General features: G+C 46.1%; 1 protein-coding gene across 3 annotated transcripts in view; it reads left to right on the top strand.

Moving 5' to 3' along the window:
* DPF3 (double PHD fingers 3) overlaps positions 1-24,412 on the top strand; it is a 270,407-nt gene that overhangs the window by 215,765 nt on the left and 30,230 nt on the right. Inside the window, exon 10 of one of the 3 annotated variants that reach the window (XM_040477594.1) lies at positions 1,613-3,415. The exons of the other annotated variants lie outside the window; for them this stretch is intronic. Coding sequence (XP_040333528.1) covers positions 1,613-1,688 — 76 coding nt within the window. The 3' untranslated portion in view covers positions 1,689-3,415. Of the gene's footprint in view, positions 1-1,612; positions 3,416-24,412 lie in introns of those variants that run through there. 3 annotated transcript variants of the gene reach the window in all.

The raw sequence follows: 24,412 nt of genomic DNA, 5'->3' as shown, positions 1-24,412 counted from the left end.
TGTGTGTGTGTGTGTGTGTGTGTGTGTGTGTGTGTGTGTGTGTGTGTTTTGGGGGGCCAAGGATGAAAATTTGAGGAAACTGGAGGGTCATGAAGGTATGATTATGAGACAGACTCAGTAGAAGAGTGGTAGGTGATATCTGACTGGAGGGGTCGGGGGCACTGGGAGAGGGACAGAAACACTCCTGGCAGGGAGTGAAAATTTGGGTGCCCAACAAGAGTACACTTGGCAGGCATCCGTGGGGGCTCTGAAGGCCAACTAATTTTATCAGAGGAGCGAAGGGGCTCGAGGCAGGGGGGACAGCGAAGAGATGAGCACTAGGGATGAGGACTGGGTCTGGGGAAGGACACCAAGAAAGCACATCTGAGAGGTGAGACAGTGGAAGGGCATGGGATGGGGTGGAGGGGAAGGAAATAGGAGAAGAGGTCAGGGGAGGGCTTGGTGGTGGGTAGAAATGAGGCTCTTCTCAGCCACCCCTTGAAAACATAAGTATACAGATAGAGTCTCAGTTTTGGAAGTGCTTCTATACCAGTCCTGTGCCCCTGACCAGTGAGTAAGGCCTTAGGTACTACGAAGAAAGATGGGGGATGGAGGGGTTCAACTTGGAGGAGGCTGAGCCACTCATTTGGTTTTGAGGTTTGTTCCCTGCTGCCTTGGCCGTTTTCCAGTTGGGCCCCTCCCTCCTTTCCTCTCTCCCTTGCCACCCAGCCCAACGTGACATGGGCACTGTTTAGGGGCACGCATCTCTGCCTTCAGGGACTGCTTCTGGGGTGAAATGTGATAATACTTGGTTTTATTGCTTCCTCCTTTGTGCAGACTACTCCATTCCAAAGCCTAAAATAACTTAGCAGATTTTATTTCAGCTAGAAGCCAAATCCATTCCTGGTTGGTACTCATCCTGGCTAAAGGACCCACCAGGATTGAACTGCCACCAGGTTCCAAGGCTGACAGTTGGGATCACTGGGCTAGTTGAGGACTGGAATGGATCTTTTGGCTTGGTTCTCTCCCTGAGTAATTCTGACACCCTGGAATCACTTGGGGTTGGAGGTGAGGGTGTGTGTGTGAAGAAGTGTCCTTTGGGCCTGAGGCCACATGGGGCATCGGTTGGGGTTTTTGTAATTGCCACTCGTCCTACACCATAGAACAACTCATTTCCACTTAGGTGACAGGCAGACAGATTGCATCGTAACGGTCCTTCTGGGGCATTTTAACAGTGAAAAGATTCAGCTTCCAAGTAGAGGAGAAAAAAATGATAGATTTTGCCAGCATCCGGTTTTGTCTACTACACCACCTAGGATTTGAAAATCCAGCTGTGTCCCCTCTGTTTCTTGTGTCAGTTGGTTGCCCAAGTGCAGCTGACCTGCCCTATTTCTGGCTGATCTCGTGCTGCTGATGCTCAGGGCACAGGAGACACGAGCCAGATTCTCCTTGCACATAGCCATGGTCTCATTAGCATGGCCGTAGGTAGTATGTTCTCTTTCTTTCTTCTTTTGTTTTTCTTTTCAGTTCATTTCATTTCCACCACCCCCTTCATTTTAATCTTTCCTTTTTTTAGGTAGTTGTCCTGTGCTGTTGTTTTTTGTTTTATCTTTCGTTGCCTTTCCCTCTGCAGTCAACTCTATGACCTGGGGACTCCGGCATCCTTCAAGCAAGCCATTTCTGAAGAAGGTGAAAAGGAGCCACGTTGATTTGCGCCTCCTCCTCCTTGTCCTCCTCCTCCTCTTCCTCTTCCCTTGCCCGGCCCCCTCCTGCGCGTGTGTTTCAGCCAACACAGGAGCCTGGATTGTGGAAAAGCCTCCAGCGCAACTCAGCTCAGCTCAGCTCAGCTCAGAGAAGTCTTGGGAATGGCCTAAGTGTGTGCAATAAGAAGATATATTTTTTTTTTCCTTTTTAAAATCCTTCATTACATTTTCTTTAAGTGTCTCTGAGAAAGTACCCAGGTCAGACTGGAAGTGCTCTACCGTAGAAATAACTGAACATGAACAAACTGACGGAAAAAAAAAAAAGAGTTAACTATTTTATTTATTTCAATATTTAAAAGAAAAAAGTGCTGGCGTGGCACAGTATTTTTGTTTAAAGTACCTTCTACTTCAAAAGTTAAAAGCAATTTTGTGAAGACACGAAATCAAAAGAGTTACTTAATGTTAAATAAAGACTTCATATTAACGCTAAGGAAAAAGACCCCACATTTTTAATGAGAAAATAAAGATCAACTCTGCTCTCTCGGGCTTTTAAAAAAGCCATTCATGTATGTGCTTTAGGTATTTTTATTTCTGCCAGTTGGATGTGGTAAGTGAGGAGTGATTGGTTTTTTTCTTCTTCAAAATTCTGTTGGAGGCATTGGTGATGTTACATGGTTATGTGTTAAGACGTGACAGAAATAAATTAGCCACAAAGGCTATCAGCAGTCTCTCCCTACTCCCCAGAAAACTCCCCCCCCCCCCCCCCCCATAGGCAAACCCCATTCATCTGGATGTCAAGAAACAGCTCGACTCCTTGTTGTCATGTCTGACGAGGCCTAGTTCAGAAAAGAATTCCATCTAGTGACTAACTATCTCTGCGAGTTCAACATTTTCAAACACAGACAGCTTTGTTTAAAATAATGCAGCGAAGAAAGAGGAAAAAAAAAAGACAACAAAATAAGCATCAGCTGAGATGATACTAATTTGGTCACCTAACAACTTCCAGAGGAGACTTCTACTGAGCAGGCTTTGGGGTGGCCTAAGGTTCTAGAGTGTCCCCAAGGGCAAGGAAGGCCAACCTGAATGATGGAAACCTCAAATTCAGCTGCTGGTAGGGGGTAAAGGAGAAAGACACGTGTTCTAACATGTCCTTTTATGGTCGTGTGGGCAGAAGTGAACGTGCTGGCCTGTGTCATTCCACACGGTGTCTGTGGCCTGGCGAAGGAGCTCGGTTGATCGGCAGGGCCACTCGATTCTATTCCAGCTCTTCTCCGTGTCCATGCTCTTGAGTGTCCCCCACTTGTAAGCGGAGTCCCAATAATGAATGCATAATCTAACGCTGGATGTTCTCATCAGCAACAGTCCTTGAGTGCCAGTGTTACCGAAATGGTTCTTAGCCTGAGAGTCTCTCTTTTGCCTTTGAAAGGGGAGACTGGATGGGCACAGACCTCCTGCTAGTCCTTTCAGCTTTCTCATTCAAGGCCAGTCCTGGGGTGGAGGGCGGGAGATCACCAAGAGTGTCTTTGTATCATTTTGTAGCCCTTTTCTGTGACGTTTTCTGATAGGAAAGGTCCCTTTTCAAAATGCTAATAATTATAATAATAACCCACTCTCCAACCAACTCCCACAAGTTACAATGTGTAGAATTGTGATAAAGCTTTGCATAATGTAGGGTTTGTATCAAATTTGTGTAAGTTTCTGTTAAATAAAAGTCTGTTTCCAATGCTCCCATAGCATCTCTGTAAATTTTCCTTTACCAACCTCATCCTACTTGAGTTTGACTTTCATGCCGTCTTGAAAGGATTCTGCCCACTTGCACGTTCAAGGTGTGTTGGACCTTTCTGTTTTATTTAGAAGCACAGTGTAAAACAGTGGTTGCCACTGGCTTGGATGACAGGTTTGGGGAGCGAACAGTGCCCAGCGTTGATGCCGGTATCTGCTCTCTGAGTCCATAGTTGCTGTCGCCCACCCACCATCACTGCAGCCATTGTCACCCTCTCCATGGAGAGCCTGTTTATGTGTATAGACTTGATATACCTGTCCAATGTTGCCATTATCTCTATGCCAAGAGTAGTTTGGCATAAGAATGTGAGACTTAGTGTGTGTTTGGAAAAATCTGGGGGTTAATATTTCCATTGCGTGAAAGGTGCTCTTAGTATAGCGTCCCCAAGCGGCCAGTTGGTACGGCTATAAACCAGACCCTATGATAGGTTTCTTCTTGTGTATGGAAGTGAATACTGTTCTCATATGGGTGCTCTAGGTCAGGTGGAACCAGACTGGGCTTTCAGGCCATGTCTTGCCCTCTGAGCATTGTCACACCGTGATATTTATTACGGACATATAAGTTTCCCTAACAGTAAAAAGCACCCGTCCCCCCCCCCCCCCGCCAATATACCCTCCTTAAGCTTTTGTTTTCTTTTTGTTGTGGTAAAATATGCATTACATAAAATTTACCATTTTAGCGGGCAGTGGCATTGAGTGCATTCACATTGTTGCACAGCCCACCTCCATCCGCTCCAGAACTTTTTCATCTCCTGTTGAAACTCTGTCGCCGTTAAACAGAATTCCTCACGCTCTCCTCCTCTTAGCCCCGGGCAACCACTATTCTACTTTGTCTTTATGAATTTGGCTACTGGCGATACCTCAGATGAGTGGAATCGTATAGTGTTTGTCCTTTTGTGACTGCCTTATTTCTCTTTGCATACTGTCTTCAAGGTGTGTCTATATTGTAGCAGGTGTCAGAATTTCATTCCTTTTGAAGTCTGAGTGATATTCCCTGGTGTGCACATACCACATTTTGTTTATCCATGCATCTGTTGACAGACACTTGGTGTAAATAGAAGTTTTGCACATTTATTAAGTATCACCCACTTCCTGAAGTGACTTAAATTTGAGACACTAGATCCAATTCAGAGGTCACCAAGGGGATTAAATATCTTCTCAGGAGGGAAATGATTGCACCCGAAATCTCCCTTCTGATTTACACCCTCCAAAACGGTGCCTTGATTCTGATGGGCAAACATTCTCTCCGTAAGCTGTGTCTTACCTTATGACATACCTACCTCTTTGTAGGTATTGTCTTTTGGCTGCTTGTAGGGATAAGTTGTCTAGCATACGGATGTAGTATCAGTGTAAATTAACTAAGGGATGGAACAGACCCAGCAGAATCAAATGTCTTTACTGGTAGCTCATGAGGGAAGGGACTGCCTTTTTCAAATGACGGTGAATTGTTGGCAAAGCATGCATGTGCTTGATGTCTGTAGATGGTCACTGATCAAGAGGGAGGGGAAAAATATACATGTGAACCAAAGAATGACAAAGAGAAAAATCACTTTCCTCATCCGTTTGGAAACATATCAGTTCATATAAAAGGTTAGCTCTGGCGTCAAACTTGAGATGCCTATGGAGCAGGTATCTTTAATGAGTGACGATTAACAGTGCCAGGGGGAGGAGGCAGCCCTTGATGCTCAGCCTTGGGACACAGGGAGACACCAGGGAGTTGTAGGGAGTGTATAGAGCCAGACAACATCTGTGCTCTGAGTGGGACAGCCACTACCAGCTCAGGCGGTGCTGCTTGAGGGCTTAGGGTTCTCAGGTGCCCAGGTTTTTCAAGACGGACCAAAACTTCAAAAATTTTGGTGAGATCTCCCCAAAATGTTGGTCATAAATTGAAAACACTGAAAATCAATTTTGTGTGGACAAAACTAAATGTGAGTGTGTGCCAGATACCCTTTGACAACTTTGGGACAGCCTTCCCTAAGGGCTCCCGTCTGGGTAAGGTTGAAGGATGAAATGCCTTGACCAAATTCCTTCACTTCCTCTATGGGTGTGTCTAATGGTAATCTGACTTAGAATTGTTATGTGCTGGGGATGGGTCCCTGGGTTGGTCTCTGGATGGAGCTAGGTCGTTATTGAGCACATTCGGGATTCAGGATGCAGTTTAGTACAAGACGTCCCCCCATCCAGTCCCCTTCCCTCTGCACGTAAATGAAAGAGCATCTCTCTAAAACCCTGGGCGGGGCTATACAGTTTAAAGCTATGGTTTTTTTGTTCTCTATTTTTCTTGTACTTTGTTCTTATTGCTGACCAGTCATCTATTATATCACATTCCTTTTACCCGTCTTGTCTTTTCTAAGATTTCTAAATTATTCCATGTGACAAGAACTCAATTCAAGTTTTATTGTCTTCCCCAAAGAGCAAATTTAGAAATTCCTTTAATTAAAAAAAGTATATATGTATGTATATTTAAAAAGTATATAAATAAATATATATTTTACAAAGTGTTCTCTGAAATGAGATGCACAGAAGATTAGAAGATGTAAAATACTTAAAATAAATCTAAATAAAAATTCTGGAGGGATAGGCATATTTATATTATATTTTATATATAAAATTTTATATTTTATATGAAGATATATATGTCACTCCAGAATCTTTGTTATTTAAATTTGTCTTAAGTATTTCACATCTTAGATGCATCTGCACAGAATTCATGCAAAGTACATGTAAAAGGTAGTCTTTTGGGTCAGGGTTGTTTTCTTGCTTTATTTTCTTTGGTTCAGGTGAGGAGAAGGCTATTCTGAATAAGCAATTTGTTTTCCTTCTGTCTTATAATGGGGACTCTGTAAACTTTTCCTGTAAAGGTCCAGATAGTAAATATTTCAGGCTTTGCAGGCCAGACATCCGTTGTGACTATTCAGCTCTGGGGTTGTAGCATGAAAGTAGCCACAGACAATATATAAATGAGTGGGCATGATCGTATTCCTATAAAACTTTATTTACAGAAATGGGCAGCTAGCTGGCCAGATTTGGCCCAGGGGCCAGAGTTTGCTGATCCTGAATTAGAAATACAGAGTATTATACTGTTACATTGGGGAGTGCTGGTAGTGATATTTAAGACCTTTATAAGTGGCAGGACTAAGAGAAGAATTTCACATCACCAGGTGAAGGGCAAGAAGTATATTTCATGGTTAGTAATGAAAGCCATATTGAGGCCTATATGGATAAGTGTTTTGATCCAAAAAATTCCACCACAAGGTGTTAGAAAGCTATTAGGTTTTCTCGTTTGGGTGCCGAGTCCAAACTACAATAGTACGGTGCTTACCGAAAGTACCTATAAATAATCCAGCCAGTCAACATGCTAGCCATACATAATGGTGACTCTTGGAGGCATAATGGACTAACATCATTCATCTCTACCAACTTAAGTATGAAAAAAGACCAACTTTAAAATAGTTGAGTTCATGCAAATGGCTCCTGTGGGCTAAGTGAACATCGACTATAGTTTCTGTGGGAGATAAATGCTAAAGGACATTTAGTAGAGCCCAATTTGGGAGGTGTGGGGTTGTTGCAGTTAAAGAAATGGTCTCTTTCTGATTCCCCAATAGCTGTGGCTCCCTGAAATTGTTAGTTATGAGGTATTGAGGATGTTGCTGAAGTGCATTTCATCCTGAGAGCCCAGTTGTTTGTGGTCATATTCAGAATTAGAACACCGAGTCTCCAACTCAGTATCTCACATCCTGAAAGAACTGACAAATGATTGTCTTCCTTAGATGGTAATGAAGATTCCTGATACCAGACCTACTGCTGAATTAAAATCCTCTTACAAGTTGAGTATGGGATGAACCTGACAGGTAGCCCGTGAGCTGGTCATGCTAGGTGGCAGCTGCCTTGCCAAACTCATCAGAGAGATGCTCTTTAGCCGTTGTGAGAGGCCACTGCATTGCTTTGAGAGAATGAGTAACTTTTCAGATCTCAGGGTGTGTTTTACTGGTGCCTATTGCTAAGTTCCCTGAGTTACTTCCTAGTTTTCTTAACAGGGTGAGGGGGGTGAGATCAATATGTTGTATGTCGGCTCTGTTTGTTCCAAGCTCCACCCCGTGATCGTAACTGAAGTCACCCAGTTGTCAGCTTTTAGGCATTGACTAGAAGGAGAAAGATTCTAGTTAGAAAACCCTATGTTTTGTATTCTACATGAATATGGTGTTAGAAGCACAATCCCGTGGTTACCTGGTCTTTCCTTACACCAGAATAAGAAATGCTTTGGTGTGAGGTGGTTAACAGTGGGGATCAATGGTTTTGTACCCACCTGACTGATTTAATTATGGTGACTGTGCTATTAGTGATCACCTGGCAAGACACAATCATAGCTGAGATGGATCTGGAAGCCGTAGTGGAACACTAGCTGAAGGAGGAGCGTGCTGTTTATTTTTAAGTTAGCACGATGCCAAGCTGGGTTATATTGGGTATAACGTGCAAGGGCTGGAAAGCATTTCTTCACCTCTATTTAATATTTGACACCACTGTGTTTGAAATAGCTGAAAATAACTGGAAAACCCAAAAAGTACAGAAAAGAATATTAGCAATAATTAAAAGGATGAACAATAATAAGCCCTGTAAGAAAGGGCAAAGGATTTGGGGTTAACTTGGGCAAGAGAACTGGGGTCACTTAATAACTGTCATATGCATCATTGAGAAAAAGACACTGATCTTTTTGGCTTCTCGAGAGGACGGGAAAAGTTGGGGCTTGGAACAGACTGACAAATAGTTCTTTTGACAGCAAGAATTTTTGACTATTGAGGCTGATGTGACCTCACTGATAGCCAAATACTTCTGCGCGGAGTTAGGGGCGTGGGCTAGATGACCTCTCAGGGTCTCGTCAAGCTTGGCAATGCTTTGAATTGTAGCTGGGTAACTTGAAAGAGTTAGTGCCTAACTCACCACCAGGGAGTGGGGAGGCGTGGCGAGAATTGGTCTTACGGACGCGTGTTGTGATCATTAACCAAAATTACATTTCTAGGCTTGTTCCTATTCATACTGAAGCAATGCCCCAAGGCCTTATGGGGACTTCCATTGTTTGGGTAATGTGAGACGCCAGCTGGAAAGTGAACGCAAGAGACATTTTCCTCCAGAGAATTGTCAAAAATGTGAAAGACGAACAGTGAGAAGCAACTGGAAAGGACAGTAAGGCCAAAAGGCCACGAGGGAAAATGGTTCTGCTGAAAACTCCAAGTTCCTTTATGGTTCTCATCTCCTTGGATTTCACCATGTCCAACATCATCCTTGGTGCATGGATTTCGTACTTGCTCACAGGACCCGGATATTATTCTCAACTTGATTTTGGTTGAACGGCCTCACTAATATTCATGGTTGTCTACTCCCCTCTCCCCAACTCAGTAGGTAGGGGAAGGAAGGTTTTATTAAAAGACAAAGTTAATTTTATATTTATATGTATAAAACAAAAATTCTGCTTGGGAAAACCTGTGGTCAGGATTCTTTCCACGTAACTTAGAATAAAAACTCCTATAGTTTTGCTCTGTGTTTGATTTAAAGAAGTAGGAAGGATTGTACTGTATTTGTAGTATGTGAAATCAACTTTCTGAGGACCTGAAATGTAAAAGAGGTTGGGAATGGAGAGAGCTTGTGTAAGAAGGGGTGAAGGAATGGTGTGATGGGTTGCTAGCGTGAACGCTTGTGCTAAAATTTCTCCTTGACTTGAGTTATGGGTTCAAAGAGACTGGCAGTTTGTAATTCTGAAAAGTTTTTTAGTTAAAATAGATTGTTTTCCCTCTGTAGACATCAACCTTTTGTCTGTAATTGAAAAAATAGATCAATATGTTTTGACCACATACTGGTGTTTTGTATAATGACCCTCCAGTTATTGGTTTGCTTTATGCTTCTGATCAATTAATCAAACATTTATTGAATGTCTTCCATGTTGCAGTACTGTGTTAGGTTTTACAGGGCATAAAAGACAAAGGGGAATTGAAACAAACTTTTGGGGACACTTTCTTTTCTTTTTTTTATCACGTTTATTTTTGAAGAAGAGAGAGAGACTGTGCACAAGCGGGCGGGGGGCATAGAGAGGGGGACAGAGGGTCCACAGCAGGCTCTGCGCTGACAGCAGCGAGCCTGATGTGGGGCTTGAACTTACGAACTGTGAGATTGTGACCTGAGTTGAACTCGGATGCTCAACCAGTTGAGCCACCCAGGTGCCCCTTGTGGATACTTTCTATGTGCTAGTCACTGATAGGCTTCTTATAGATGTTAGCTTGTGAAGGCTGTATACCCACCTTCTCAGGTTCAGATTACTATTCCTGTTTCACAGACATGGAAATTGAGGCTCAGGGAGATTGAGTTGACAATGGTAGTAGTCATAGCTGGTAATGTCTGAGTTTTCCAATCGAAGATTGTTTTGCTCAGACCCTCTCCACTGTGGAAGTCCTCTTTTCTGTTCATAAAGAGGGGAGACAGGTGGTTAGCATATTATTCAAGACAAGTGCCAAGTTGGTACAAAATGTGGGTGCCACCCAGGCTGAGCGAAGGGCGTTTCGCTCTGAGTTTCCAGCTCTGAGTTTCCAGCTCAGGTTGGAATAGCGAGGGGGGTCTGCACTGAATGGAGAGCGCAGTTGGGCTGCAGTTGGGGTGAGCAAAGAGAAGACAGGCCGCCGAGAGTGGGAAATACCTGAACAAAAGCTCTGAGGTGTGAGCAGCACAGTGGGGCTGCAGGCAGAGTGAGATGAACCTGAATGGAGTGGGGGAAGATCCCAGGCTGTGGCGAGAAGTCAGAGGATGCAAACAGCATTCACCATCATGGTGGGGCCTGATCAACAATGCAGGAAAATAGGAACAGGAGGAAGCCAGCGCATCTTGGGCCCTTGAGCAGGATGAATATAATGTTTAGGACGGCTGTGTGAGGGCAGCCCAGCTATGCACGTGAAGAAGTTTGGGTTTATATACTCTTCCCTACCAGGCTGCCTCGGACTGTGTCATGACTGTGGGATCCTAGCCCCTGTGAGGGAAAACAAGTGGTCAGGATTCCTTCTAAATGACTTGTGACAGAACCCCGGTGTATCCTGTCTTCTGTGTGATGCGTGTCCAACTGATGAAATGTTCACCTCGCTAAATGTCACATGATTCTGTGGGTCTCTTCCACCAAGGATTATTCTGAAACCAGAGAAAGTGCTCTTCTACCCCTTCCTGGTTTGTAACACCGTTGGGGAGGAGTATGGGATATCCTGAGAGGCCGGTTGGCCCCAGAGAGCTTTGTATCTAAGAGATCGATTGAAATTTGGGATCAAATCTCTGATTGTCCTTTTAGTCGAGTTGGAGAGAGAGTTTATTTGAAAAAGTCTCCTTTAGATCTATAGGTCACTGAACGTGGTTGAGGAGAGTTGAGGAAAGAAGGCTCCCATTCTGGCCATTGCCTTTGTTTGGGTGCGGAAGCACCTTCTGGCACCATTGCCTGTCTGCCCTTAGCCGCTTTACCTGTGGGGGAATCAAGAAGTCCTAAGATCGCAATTCCTGGGACCTCACTTTCCCTTCTACCTCCTGTGCTCATGTCTCCCCACTTCATCTTGTCGGTGGGTTCTTTGCTGGCCCTCGGGACTGAAAGACGTGCAGCCGTGTGTGAGGAACATGGATTGTGAGTCCAAAGAGTGGGGCCGTCTCTGGGTGGCCAAGAATGGTTGGCACTTCCTGATGTGCAAAATAACAGCCACATTTTCAAGGTAATCTTCCCAGCAGCCTTGTCAGGGGCTACTGTCCCACTTAGCAGATGAGCGGGCCAAAACTCAGAAGGGTTGTGACTTGGTCAAAGCTACACGGAAGTGGCGGGACCAAGACTAGACTCTAGATCTTTAGTGTGTTTGCCTTTGCTTATTATTTGCCTGTAACGCTCAGTGGCACTTGTCTTGGCTTAGGCGTGCCCCGACGTGGCAGAGCCCTGGACTGAAAAGGTCATCTGACAGCACAGAATTGAAACCCACAATAGAGTAATATCCATCTTCCCTCTGAGGAAAGCAAAAGCAATAGGATGCCAGCTTCTAGATCCACCCCTCTTTCCCCCTGCTACCTCCCTACTCCACCCCCGCTGACATTTATGCAGCACCTGGGCCTCATACAGCACTGTCTCACCAAACCCTTTCAAAATCTCTCTTTCCTTCATCTGCCTTTACACCGTAATGTTGATGCAAATCTGGTTCAGCCAACGCGCTGGGGCCGAGTGTTAAATGCTTCCCGCGCAATGCTCTGTGTCTGGTTCATGCATCCACCTAGATCACCTACATGCTAGCTTGAAATTTAACTGTGTGCCCTGCAGAAAGCACCCCAGGCCTGCCTCTAACGGCACATTAGGTCTATCACAGGCAGCCCTCGGAGTTGATTTTGCCCTACAGAGGTTGAGAAGGTTGGCTTCAAAAAAGAAGTCCCTGCCTGGTGATTGGCGCAGAGCGAGATCTTCTGAGACAGCAACTTGCCCTTCCTGCTCCCTCTCCATTAATTCCAGGAAACTCTGCAGCTCACTCTCCCCTGCCCCCATCCTCTGGTCTCTCTGCTGTGCTAATCACAGCTCATTTCTGCTGCATGCCTCATTTGGGGGAAAGAGCACTCTAGGGCTCCCGAAATGTGAAGAGGGAAATTAAGGACGGTTGGTCAAATGAGTCAGTCCATTGCCAGTGGGACAGCCATCCTCCTCCCCTGGAGGGCCATGTGCCTCTTTCCAGGGCTTACGGGGAGGGTGTTTACTCTTGGGCTTTTCCTGTGGACCAGATGGGGTTTTGTATTCTAAGGGAGAGAAGGAGAATGAGGTTCATTGAGGAGCTACACGCTGTCATGGGTCCTCCGATCTCATCACCTCCTCTAACAATCCTGGGATGTTGGGCCCATTTTGGAGCTGGGAGGGATGAGGAGGACAGATGTCGGGTAGTGACCTGCCCGAAACCAGGCAGATGTACGTGTCTACTTGACTTCAACGGCCGGTGCGCGTTCGTTCCTTTCTAACCATTGTCCAGGGAAGACGGCCCTTCTGAATTCTCCCTCTCATTTCTCAAACCAAGGGCTCTGGGCCTCTGCTCCTTCTTGTTTCCTCTCCCCCAACCTCCTCTGTGACACTTTACTTTTTCCGTAGTAGCAAGCGTCCTGCCGGGCAAGGACAGGGGATTCTCTGGGGAGAATCCATCCTGGCCATGAGTCCTGTTACCCACTGGCTGGTCAGCACTGTGGATCTAGCCAGTATGCTGATGAATCTAGGTTTCCCAGAAAGGTCTGACTGGGTCATTGCAAAGAGCCAGCTGTCCTGGCCAGGCTCCCCCATGCCAGGAAGCTCTGCAGGACCACTTAGGTGGCTGTGGGCCTGTCAGGAGGAGAGCAAAGAGCTCCGTCTCAATCCCAGGCAGGGGACTAGTCCTTTCTCTGTACTTCTTTCCTTCCCATTACCTCATTTTAAGGCCTCAGGCGTCATTTGGTTGATCTGCTTCAAAAGAGATTCATTCTCCATCTTTGTAAATAAGGGATTCAACTTGATATTAGTCAGATGAACTCCAAAGTTCCAGGATGCCATGTTGGTGAGAATGCAACATTAAAAACCAAACCTGTTTTCCCCCTGTTTTCTTGCCTTATTCCTATTTTCCAGAGGAATGTTTCTTAGAAGCGTCCTTTTTCTGTGAAAGCCTTTAGAGCTCTTCCTTCTGGAAACTTCTCCTTCCCAGGAGGCTGTGGAAAAGGGAGCTGGATGTGGAATGGACAGTACCCAGGAATACTTTGGCCCCAGGGTTTTGATGTGCATTCATCCTTCCGGAAGGCAGGGTCAGGGAGGAGTCAGCTGGCGAGGCCCCAGGGGTTTTGCTGTGGTAGCTGAACAGGAGCAAGGGCCGCTCAGGAGCAGGACGCCATGATTCCAGACCACCTGAGTTCCACTCCCAGGAGCCAGTCCATGCCGTGGAAGGACTTAGGAGACGTGGGGCGACATTCTAGCCTTGCTGCCACCTTGCCCTGTGGCCCTGGGCCAGTCACTTCACCTTTGGAGGGCTCAGTTTCCTCAGGTGTTTAAAGAAGGGGTTGGACCAGGTATTCCAAGGGTCACTCTGGTGCTGACAGAAGCTCTGAGTAGACCGAGTGAGGAACCCGTGATCGAGTTAACTTGTCTGAGAAAGTGCTCTGCATTTTAACTGCGGCTTTTTGGAAGTCAAGTTTTTAAGCCACGAGGGTCACTTCAGTGGTGGAAGTTTCAGGCACCATTCCAGGGGTTTGTGGTAGGGAGATGGCAGTTTATATCTTACCCTGCCCCCCATCACTGATCATGTCATGAAGCAGAGGCCTCTTCTGTCCACTCTGCCCACCCACGCCTGCGAATCCCTGCCTCATCCACCTCTTCCCCTGCTTGCAGAGACAGATGGAGAAAGCTGGGTTGGGGCGAGACCGGGCATCTTCTGTGTGGTTCCGGGGCACTTGTGGGGTGCATGCTTGCAGAGAGGCGTTGATGTCGCCCAGCTCTGGCCTTCCAGAGGTCAGGCTCTGTCCCACAGGAGACTGTGTTGGGCCTGAGTGTCACCCTGTCCTCGGCCATTGAGTGCAGAGAAGAGGCCTCAGAGTGGATCCAATAGAGGAGGAAACAGACACCCAAGAGTCATTGCCAAGATTTCAGTGCTCCCTGGGGGCCGTGCAGGCCTGAGGCTCTGGACTTCCACTTGAGTGCTCTCTTCTTCGGGCCTCCTCCTGTAACTACACTGCCTCTGCCCAGGCTCTGTTCTTCCCCTTTTAGTTTTAGGGAGCTAATTAACTTCTTTGCCTCTAAGCTCTTCCAGTTGCTCACCTTTAACTCTGTGAGGCTGGGGTTTGGAGGTGGCCTTGACCCAATTTTGCCCTGGGGTAATTCAGGAATGCTTTTAATCCAGGACCCTGGATTAGCTGTGGGGGCTGGGATGACAGGTTCCCCCAAATGCTCAGATTCACCTGGAGTGTGGACAGGGGACAGGGGTCGTGGAGAGGAAGCAGGACCTTAGCGCAGGAGGGCAGCCCTCTGACTTGGGAAGCCACTGGATGGTCAGAGGCCCAGTGCTCCGTGAGAGTGGCCCACCAGCCCCTCAGTCTCCTTGGGTCAGGAGAAGGGTCCTTCTCCAGGTCTGTCTCCTGCGGCTGAGTGGTGTGGTATTTGCCTGCATGGGTGTTGGGATAAGATATGCCTGTGCGTCTTTCCTCTGCCAACCCTTTGCTAGGACGTCTTGAGTCGATGACTTCCCTACTCTGAAAATGGGGACAGTGACACCTGGGTCACAGGTTGTTTCAAGCACTGAATGAAGACATGTGTTCAAAGCGTCTAGCACTCAGGAAGCACCTTGATAAGTGGGAACTGTTATTAGTAATAGTGCTAAATACTCTTTAGGGCGGACTCAGAGAATTGAGTTTCTACATCTTGTTAAGAATTCAGCCAGAATTCTGGCTGTGTCTCCTGAATAAGGAAGAACCCAAATCTTTTTTCTGGGTTCTTATTTTCATTCTCTTACCCATTCCTTCCTTTGTCTTCTGCGTCTTTCTTTGTCTCCCCCACTCCTCCCACCCTGTGTCCTTCCCCCCAGATTTACCAATTCTTCCTCTTCTCGCTTTATCTCTCCTCTCTGTTCTCATGATTCTGGAACTTGTGAGGATCTCTTTTCTTTACTTATTCGTGATCCAAAATGCATCCCAGGAGTTCTGAAAGTTGGTGCTTTCTGCTTTTCTGCTTGCTATGAGTTGAACCTCCCAGCTCCATGCAGATACTACATGTCTTCCAACTGCAGGCTCCCCTGCTGGCTTCAGGGTCCCCACCACCCCTTGAGATGGGGATTCACTATCTTAGATCTTTTTTACTTTTAGTCTTTGAGTTCCCAACCACCGTGGCAGGTGAATGTATGGGTCCGGAACTCAGGGGACGGGTCTGTGCTGGAGGGATCAGTTTGGGAGTTTCAAGTGTGTGGATGACATGTGGGGGAAGTGAGTCTAACCAGATAGAAAGAAGAGTCTGGAATCAGAGAGAGGTGAAGATTCCAGCAAAGGAGACTGAGAAGGGACAGCTGGGCATGTGGGAGGAAGACAGGAGACTACAGAAAGGGGATGGAGGGCAATGCCCTTTCAAGGAGTTGGGCTGAAAAGAGGAGCAGAAATTGGGTCATTGATGGAGGAGATAATCAAGAAGGGTCTCTTTGAAAAATGGGAGCTCTTACAGTGTATTTGTATGCCAGCAGAACTGTTGACCAGAGAGAGAAATTGATGCCAGAGGAATTAATAGCAGGAACAGAGTTCTCAGGGAAGTGTGAGAGGTTTGGGATCTGGGTACAAGTAGGGGATTGGCCTTGGGTAGGAGCCAGGAGAGTTTGTTTCCAGTATAGGAGGGTGACAAGCATAGGGGCGCAAGTGCAGAGGGCTGGGGGGATTTGCATGGAGAAAATGAAATAGTTTTATTCTGACCACTAATGTGTGTTCTTAACCAAACAAGGAGAGTGGGAGGAGGTGAATAAGCTATGGGGGATTGGAGAAAATGGGGAGGTGTGGGAGAGGGGTTTGATCAGCAAAATATAGGGTACTACCAAGATTTGTGGTCACCATTTCAATGGAGGCTGATCAGCACAGTGGCTTTGGGTACAGGCACGGACTAGGAGAGGGTTGGGCTTAACTGGAGTTGAGGTGAGTAGGACAGAGAGGAAGGGGTCAGCAGATAATATGCAGAGGTGTGATTCCAAGAATGGATGTGGAGTCTATGGATATGGGTGCTTGAGAGGTAACACAGAAAGAGTGGTATGTGTTAAGGAGTAGCGGTTGGAGCTTCCAATGAGATTAAAGAATTACTGGTGGACCCAGTAAGTCAGAGCCAACCTGGCTATGACTAACTGCCCCCTTTGGATTTGGGCTCAGGTGTTTTCCTCTTAAAATAGTTAAAAGACACAAAAACAGAAAATGGCGGAAAGCAATGCTTATTCTGGGGCTAATTCATTCATCATTGAAAGAGTGCACTTTAATTAGGCTTCAAAGATACTCAGTGGCTCATCACAACACAATGGAAATGATGCCTTAACTCTTTCCTGCCCCCGCCAGATCAGTCCCACTAACGCTGGGGTGGGCATTTGTGTTTGTTCTTATTGATACAAGGGAAATATTCTAAGTGCTTTGTTGTCCAAAAAGGCCTTATCTTGGAAAGAGAGCATATGTTGCCTGTCTGAGGCCCCTGAGAGGAAGTGAGGGCCTCCTGTTTATGCATGGGACCCACAGGTCTCTGGCAAACAGAACTGCTATCAGGAAGATGTAGCTTATGTCTGGACGCTGGCCAATATGAATTGATGTCTTTTGCATCCAACAATCACAGGACTGTCTGAAACACTTAAGAGTATGTCGACAGTAGGCTGAGGTTGAGAGGAATATGGAATTTCTGGGAATGAGAATAGAGGCTGTTGGTTGGTGCCAAAACAAAGCAGAAGAGTGGCAAAACCTTGCTTTTTCCTTTCTTTGAAAAAGCGTTCTCCAGTTTAACAAAGCAGTAACACACACCCTGTCAGCAGGATCCTCACAATAGAAGGATGAGGTGGGCAGGAAATGTTCTGGAGTCTCATTTGACCAAGGCAGACTCAGAGCAGCTGGTGGACTTGCCCGTGGTCTCGAATGCCTACATGGTGGCATAGCTTGCTGATATGCAGGAGCCTTGAGGAGAGTCTAGGAGGCAGGGGGTCCCCAAGTGTGGCTCAAGGATCCCTGCCCCTGTCAGGATCTGCATCACCCCTGGTGCTCCTAATGGGCTCTAAAGTTCAGGATCACCAGAATGGCATTGCTGTGGAGTGGAGAAATGGGAAGACCAGAGCCTGATATTTCCTCTCTGAGATCCTTGTTCTCCAAAGGAAAAGGAGAGCCTCCCTCTCGAGGCAAGGAGAGTGAGAAAGGTGGCTGCTTGGGAAGTGCGGTGAAGGGAGAGAACAGAGAAGGGGTTGGGAGATTAGGTAGAGTACGCGGCAGTAGGTAGGAACCGGAACAAAGGAACCTGATTTGATTAGCCCATGTGGGCCTTCAGCCACAAAGCAACATTAGACTTGCCATACCTGTTCCAGCCTTGGGGCTCTGCCTCTGACTGTGGCTGTGAGGGCCTGCCATGGGAGGTCATGGGCATCTTTCCTGATGTCACTCAAAGGTGGAATAATGTGGGTGCTGAGAGCTTGCTCTGGCTATTGTCTGGCAGTTGCCCCAGCCTCTTGGCACTTTGGTTTCCTTGTCTGCATGGGTCTTTACTGAAGTGGGGCTGGCCTTGAAGGATTAATGGAAGTTGTAAGGGTAGGCAAAAGGTGGAGGTGGTATTTCGTTGATTCTTTTATTCGTATATGAATTGACAGTTTCCCTCATTCGATGAGAGTTGATTTGGTGGAGAGGCAGGGAGGGAAGTCAGATTAGAGAGAATGAAGACTGAGTGGGTATCCCAGAAAGGAAAGGAGTGGATTTAGGACAGTGTATCTCAAAATTCATTGTGCACATGAGTTGCCCAGGGATTTTGTTAAAATGCAGATTTAAGGTCGTAGGTCAAGAGTGGGTGTTTCTAACAAGTTCCCAGGTGATGCTCGGGCTTCTGGTTCATGGACTGTGCTTTATGTAGCTAGAGTGTAGACCATCTGCTCGACAAGTTTGGCTGTGAATGGGAGCTGAAGGCTAGGAGAGAGAGACCTTTGTGTGCAAAAGTGTGAAGTGCAAAAAGAGCAGGTTTTGGAGGAGGAGGGTGGGGTGGGGAGAGGGAGGAATTCAAGTGCTTCTCTGTGTGGCTGTTGCATAGGGTGTAGTGGTAGTTGGTCAGTGGTCATGAAAGAAGATGAATCTTAAAAAGGCAGTGGTGACCAGAGAGCAAAGAGGCTTGTAATACTAGGGAGCTTACTTTCTGCCGCAGGCAATGAGAGACAGAGGAATTACTTAAGAAGGGGTTGGTCAGTACCTCATAACTGATGGTGTAGTTTTAAAAAAATATTAACCACTATTAAAAAAAATGTCTTTAGAAAGGGTCTTTCAGATCATCTTCTGTGAAAACAGAAGTATGTGACTGTGGGAATACTGTCTGTTAGTCCAACCACAAAACAAGGCCACTGTTTGGTTGGCAGTCCTAGTTGTTTGGATAAGGGTCTCTGACCCACAGAAAGGGAAACAGGAGTTAAATATTTGGCGAACTGCTTGAGGTTTGAATCCTTAATTCTCACAGGAGGCTTTTAACCTATTAAGCTTAGCGTCTTCCAGCTCAGGGGTAGCAACTATTTTCTTTCTATGCGAAAACTCAGATTGGAGTGCTGGGTTCAGAAGGACCCAAAGGTCTCAGCCATGAGGATTGGAAGAGAATGTCGAATTGATTCATGATGTCTGCCATGAGTATGGGATGGAAAACTGGCATATATGACACATGTTTAGTTATCTCTGAAGGGAGGTTAGGTTTCTGGTGACATATTCCTAATTCTCTCACACCAATCCTTCAGGTGAACCAGGGCCATTTCAGAGATACTCTCTTCGTTTGCCCTGGTTATGAAATGGAGTGGACCATCACTTACCCAGAAAGGCTTTGTGAATCTTCAGACAGTTGTGAGGCAAGTGTGTACATTTACAAAGTATCAGGAAAGGCTCTCCTTCTGTGGTACTCTAACATCGATGGGTGTTATTGTACTGAATAAACTACTTGTCTTAGAGAATCATTTCTATTAAATCTGAAGACAGATGCTGGTAAGTGAAAATAGCCATTGATTTGCTTTCTCTTGTACTATCTAAACTCCCTAATTTATCTGGAGGAAAAAATAAAGCCCGTGTAAAATCAACTCCTCCAGCTTTCTAAGTAAACAGTGAGATCAATCTTATTCATGAATTTGTTGGATAAATGTTTATTTGATTATAAGGAAAGGCAGATTAATCTTAGATGAGAATTTGGCTGGTGCCAAATGATCTGGGAGCTGGACTGAGTGACCACAGATGCAGGACTAGTGCCGAGCTGGTGGTGCTTTTGTGCTGGCAGTTGGAAGCAAATGCCGAGTTAATACAAGGCTGGACCGTGCTGGGTTTTGACGTAATCCCATGGATCCCACGGATATTTCTCCTTTGAGCAGTGTCTGTTCAGTGTGACTTTTGTTTCCTTCTTGTTGAGAGCGTCAAAGGACATCAGGGACCTCAGGGGCTCAAGGAGCTTGGGTAGGAGGCTTCATGGGTGGCTGGTTGTCACCATCATCATCCTCATTTTCCTTTCTCCTGTCATCTTGATTTGGAAAGTGAATTAGTGACTCGGGGAAATTGGAGGGGGAAGAGGGAAGAGGATTGGCAGGAGTTGGTGAGCCTTTGTTGGGGTTCAGAGTAGAGGATAAGGGTTTTAGGCATCATGACTGCAATACAGTCTGGTGAATGCAAGAAGGGGGGGCCCTTCTGTATGTTCTTTTGTTCCTCTTCTAAATAAAGTGAATAAGGAACACTCCTGTCCTTTCTTGGCTTGACAGTGTAATGGAGGTGTCTGGGCCTGTTGTGAAATTGGCTCTGGTTGCCGGATGTCTTTTTGTGTTTCTCTCAGAGGCTCCACTGGGAGAGCTGGTGATGGGCAATCCACTTAGGGTAGCTCTAGGGAGGACTTGAACACCCGGTTCCATGCAGGAATAACTGGCCAGCAGGATTGAGTGGGCTGATGAGGTGAGAAGAGGGGAATGGCCCCTTCCCTCTCTAGCCTTTGGCAGAGGAGCTGTAGCTAGTGATGTCAGGGACCTCTGTTGAGATTCTTAGGTGCCAAAGCCCAGTAATGCCACCAGAGGCTGCCGGCCTACCTCTGGTAGCCTGCAGGGTTCCTTTGAATGGGCTGGACTGGCTTGCTCCCGGGCGATTCTTCCCCAGGGATTTCTGGGATTTGTCACTGTGAGATGGTGAGGTTTTGACGCCTTTTCTTGTGTGAGGAAGCCCAGCTTTCTGAGAGATTTTTCTCAAGGCATGGAACATTGAGGGCCAAAAAGGCTTTAGGGGACAGCTGGACCATCTTTGGGTGGTACAAACTGACAAAACTGAGGCACAGAGAAATTCAGTGACCAACAGTGCCTTAGTGAACTTCTTGTGAATAAAAGGGGAAAATGCTATTATATTTAGCAACTTAAGGAACCTGAAATGGAGTTGGGCAGCTGCATGTGGGTCAGCTATCTTGGAACACCACGTAGTGAGAGACCATGGGGTGAGGTAAAGGGTCCAAAGGACTCGAGTGTGGAGATGTGGATCCTAGCCCTGTATCCACTGCTTGCTTGTTGCCAGAACCATTCTGAACTGCAGCTTCCTTGCCTGTAAATCAGAAATATTTAGATCTGACCTGTCCACCTCACAGGATTGTTGTCCCCCCACTAATGAAATCAATAATTTCATCCAATGAAACCAGTGACTAGAAAGATGCTTACTTGACAATATTAGGAGTAATGATCATGAAGATATCCAAGCATTGCTTGCTTTAGGCCAAAATACTGGTTGTAGGTTGTTGTTCTGCTCATATCAGTTTGTTGAAATTCCAGGAAGTCCCTGACTTGCTAGTAGGGAGGACTTGTTCCAGAGAAGCAGAACAGAAATGTTGTTGGAGGTGAGATAGACTCAGGAAAGTGGAAGGAAGGTGCAGCAAGGGGAGGGGGAGCCAGGGGAGGGGAGGGCAAGAACAGAGGCCAAAGGGAGCAGCTTGGATGGTAGAGAAGGGCCCTCTGGCCCACACTGTGCCAACAGGTTGGACTCAGGAAGGCTTTGGGTGTGTTTCTGTTGCATTGTGAGGCTTCACACCTATTCACTTCCTTTTCTAGTCACCCCCACGTCACCCTTTAAATTATCTTAGTTTCCACTCTTAGCTCTTTTAAGATGATTTCTTTAAAAAGTAATAGCCCTCCATGGAGGAGAAATTAGATAAAATCCCAAACCCCACTTATGCCTTCATTATTTAGCCCAGCACTGGCCCTCACTGTGGCTGGGATCCTGCCTCAGCAGGAGTCTTGTCAAATGTCTGGCTTTTCTAGAGCCTTCCCACCAGACCCCTTACTGATCCTCCTTTGCCAGTGTATTAGTTATCTATTGCTGTGTAACAAATTACTCCCAAACTCAGAAGCTTAGAGCAACAAACATTTATTATCTTATAGTTTCTGGGAGTCAGGAATCTGGGAATGACTTAGCTGGGTGGTTTTGGCACATGTTCTCTCATGAGGTGGTAGGCAAGATGTTGGATGGGACTGCAGTCATCTCGAGGGTTGACTAGGGCTGAAGGAGTCACTTCTACGCTTGTTCACGTGTTGTTGACGGGCCTCCATTCATCTCAGGCTGTTAGATTGAGGGCCTTAGTTCTCTGCTGGCTGTTGGCTTGAGGCCACTCTCAGTTCTTTGCCATGTAGGTGTTTCCATTGGGCACCTGGTAATGTAGCAGCTGACTTTCTCCAGAGTGAGGGTAGGGAAGGAGGCAGGGAGGGAGGGTGGAGGAGAGGGAGGAAGAGATCAAAATGGAAACCTGAGTTACCTTTTTATAATATAGACTCCACAATTACATATTGTTACTTCCTCTTTTACTGTTATTTCTTAAAACAGCTCATTAAGTCTAACCCACATTCAATGTTTGGAGACTGGCTTCCAACTCTTGAAAAGAGGAGGATTAAAGAATTTGTGGACATTTTATAAAAGCACCACAGTCACCAACATTGCTGCCTGGTGATCATTTCCATCCTCCCCTCTCCTCACCATTCAGTCTGCTGCTCTCCTGTCTGTGCCAACAACTTCCCTCCTGGATCTGGGAATTCCTGGAGAATATGCAGATCCACCTGACCAGACTCTGGGCTGTGGGAGAAGCCTCCACCAGGAGCTGCCCCAGACTTGCAGGCAGGGGTCTGAAACTGGGGACTGAAGAGCTTCAGTCCAAGGTTAGAGAGAAAGAACTGGCTTCCAGAGACTTGATGCATCTCTGGGGACAGGATGGAAACTGATCCTGGTAGGCTCTAACTTTGGCCGTGGAATCTCTGTCAAAAACTGACAATGAATGGAAACAGATACAGACAGTATTCCTGAGACTATTTCATATGGCATTTCCAAGCTTGAGAGTGAAGGACAAAGCCTGTGGAAGGAGAAGCATGTTGCAAGAGAATCTTCTCGTGAATTCTTCCCTCTACAATGCTGAAAACATCCAGCCATCCAGAGAGGCGTGAGGGTGCACTACTCCCAGAGACCACTTTGTCCAGTGATCAATGGCTTGTTCTCTTCAGTTCTTATCTTCCCTCCTCTCTCACTTGATGGTGTGGCCATCCTTTCCTTTTCCTTGGATGCCTTGAAGGACTCTCTCTGGGCTCTCCTGGCCCTTTTGTGACAATGTAGTCTCTTTCTCACTGAGTTCTCTTGTCGATGCCCTGTGATGCCTTCGGTTCCAGTGGTTACCCTCCCCGCCCTTCCCTCTGTGGTCTCTACCCAGGTATCTCACCAAGTGCCAGGGCTCCATCTACCGCCCCTACCTGATGGTTTATAAATCTACATCTTCAGCCTGTCCTCTCTCCTGAACATAGACCTATATTTTCTCACTGACACTGGACATCTTCACCAAATGTCTCACTTGCACAAGTGCCATGTGCCAAAACTGAATCTATATTACTCTTTGAAAGCCCTCCATACCCATCTCAGCTAACAGTGTGGCCCATCCACTCTTCAGCCCAATCTAGGAATCTTGGTGTCATCTTTGAGTCCTTCCTCTTGCTCACACCTGTATCCAGGTAAGAATCATGTTCTGTTGACCAGTTCTACCCCTCAAATGTTTCCCTGATTTATTCCTGCAGTTATAAAGCTGGTCCTGGACTAGTGCCCCCACTCTGGAACCTAAGCTCAACATTAGTAGAACTTTTGTCTGTGTAACTCATTGCTTAGCACTCTCCACAATGCCTGGCACATCACAAGTGCTCAATAAAAATTTGTAGAATAAGTGGTATTGTAACTGATCATCTTGCCCCAGCCATCTCCACTAATCTACCCTTTGCCCTGCCACCAGAGTCATCTCTCCAAAGCATGCATGGAAGCAAATCAGGTCCTTGCTTAAAAATCTCTGAGGGTTTCTCAGTGCCTACAGAGTCAAATTCAGATCTCCATGCCTGCATAAGGGACCCTTGACAATCTTTCTTGTTACCTTTTTAGCATTATCTTCTGCCACTTGCCTTTTATCCTGTTCTTTTTGAGATATGCTGTTTTGCTTAAGTGGACCATGCACCTTAAACTCTGTAATGCTCTTTTCTCTCTCTCTCTTTTTTCCCACTTAGCAAATAATTCTTCATCCTTCAAGGCCCAGATCAAATGCTACCTCCTCTCAGGCTTTTCCCAAGCCCCACCCCCCCCTTATTTATTGCTTCTCCATCTGTAATCACTTTATTCATTCCCTTTTATAGTACTAGGTATATTGTATTATAGTCATTTAAAAAAATACGACCTATAATAGTTATTTGTTGCTGTATAACAAATTACTCCAAAACCTAATAGCTTAAACCATAAGCATTTATTACCTCATACTTTCTGTGGACAGGAACATACATGGTTTAGCTGGGTGCCTCTGGATCATGGTCTCCCATGAAGTGGCAGTCAACTTATCATTTAGGGCTGTGATCTCATCTGAAGGCTCTACAGGAGAGGTTCTAATTCTAAGCTCACTTACATGGTTATGGCAGGATTCATTGCCTCCAAGACTGTTGGACTGAGGCCTCCCTTTATTTGTTGCAATATAGACCTCTCTATAGATCATCTCACAACACAACAGCTGGCTTCCCTTAGAGCGGTTTGTGAGAAAACATAAGAGAGTATGCCAAAGATGCAAGCCACAGTCTTTTTATTACTCAATATTAGAAGGGACATCCCATCACTTCTCATATTCTACTTGATAGAGATGATTCAGTAAGTCCAGCCCACACTCAAGAGGAGAGAATTATATAAGCTTATAAATACCAGGAAGTGGGGGGGGGGTTAGTGGC

The sequence above is a fragment of the Herpailurus yagouaroundi genome, unplaced genomic scaffold, assembly GCF_014898765.1.
Source record: "Herpailurus yagouaroundi ecotype Mexico unplaced genomic scaffold, PumYag 141, whole genome shotgun sequence".
Lineage (NCBI taxonomy): Eukaryota > Metazoa > Chordata > Mammalia > Carnivora > Felidae > Herpailurus > Herpailurus yagouaroundi.
This window is presented reverse-complemented; position numbering and strand designations above follow the sequence as displayed.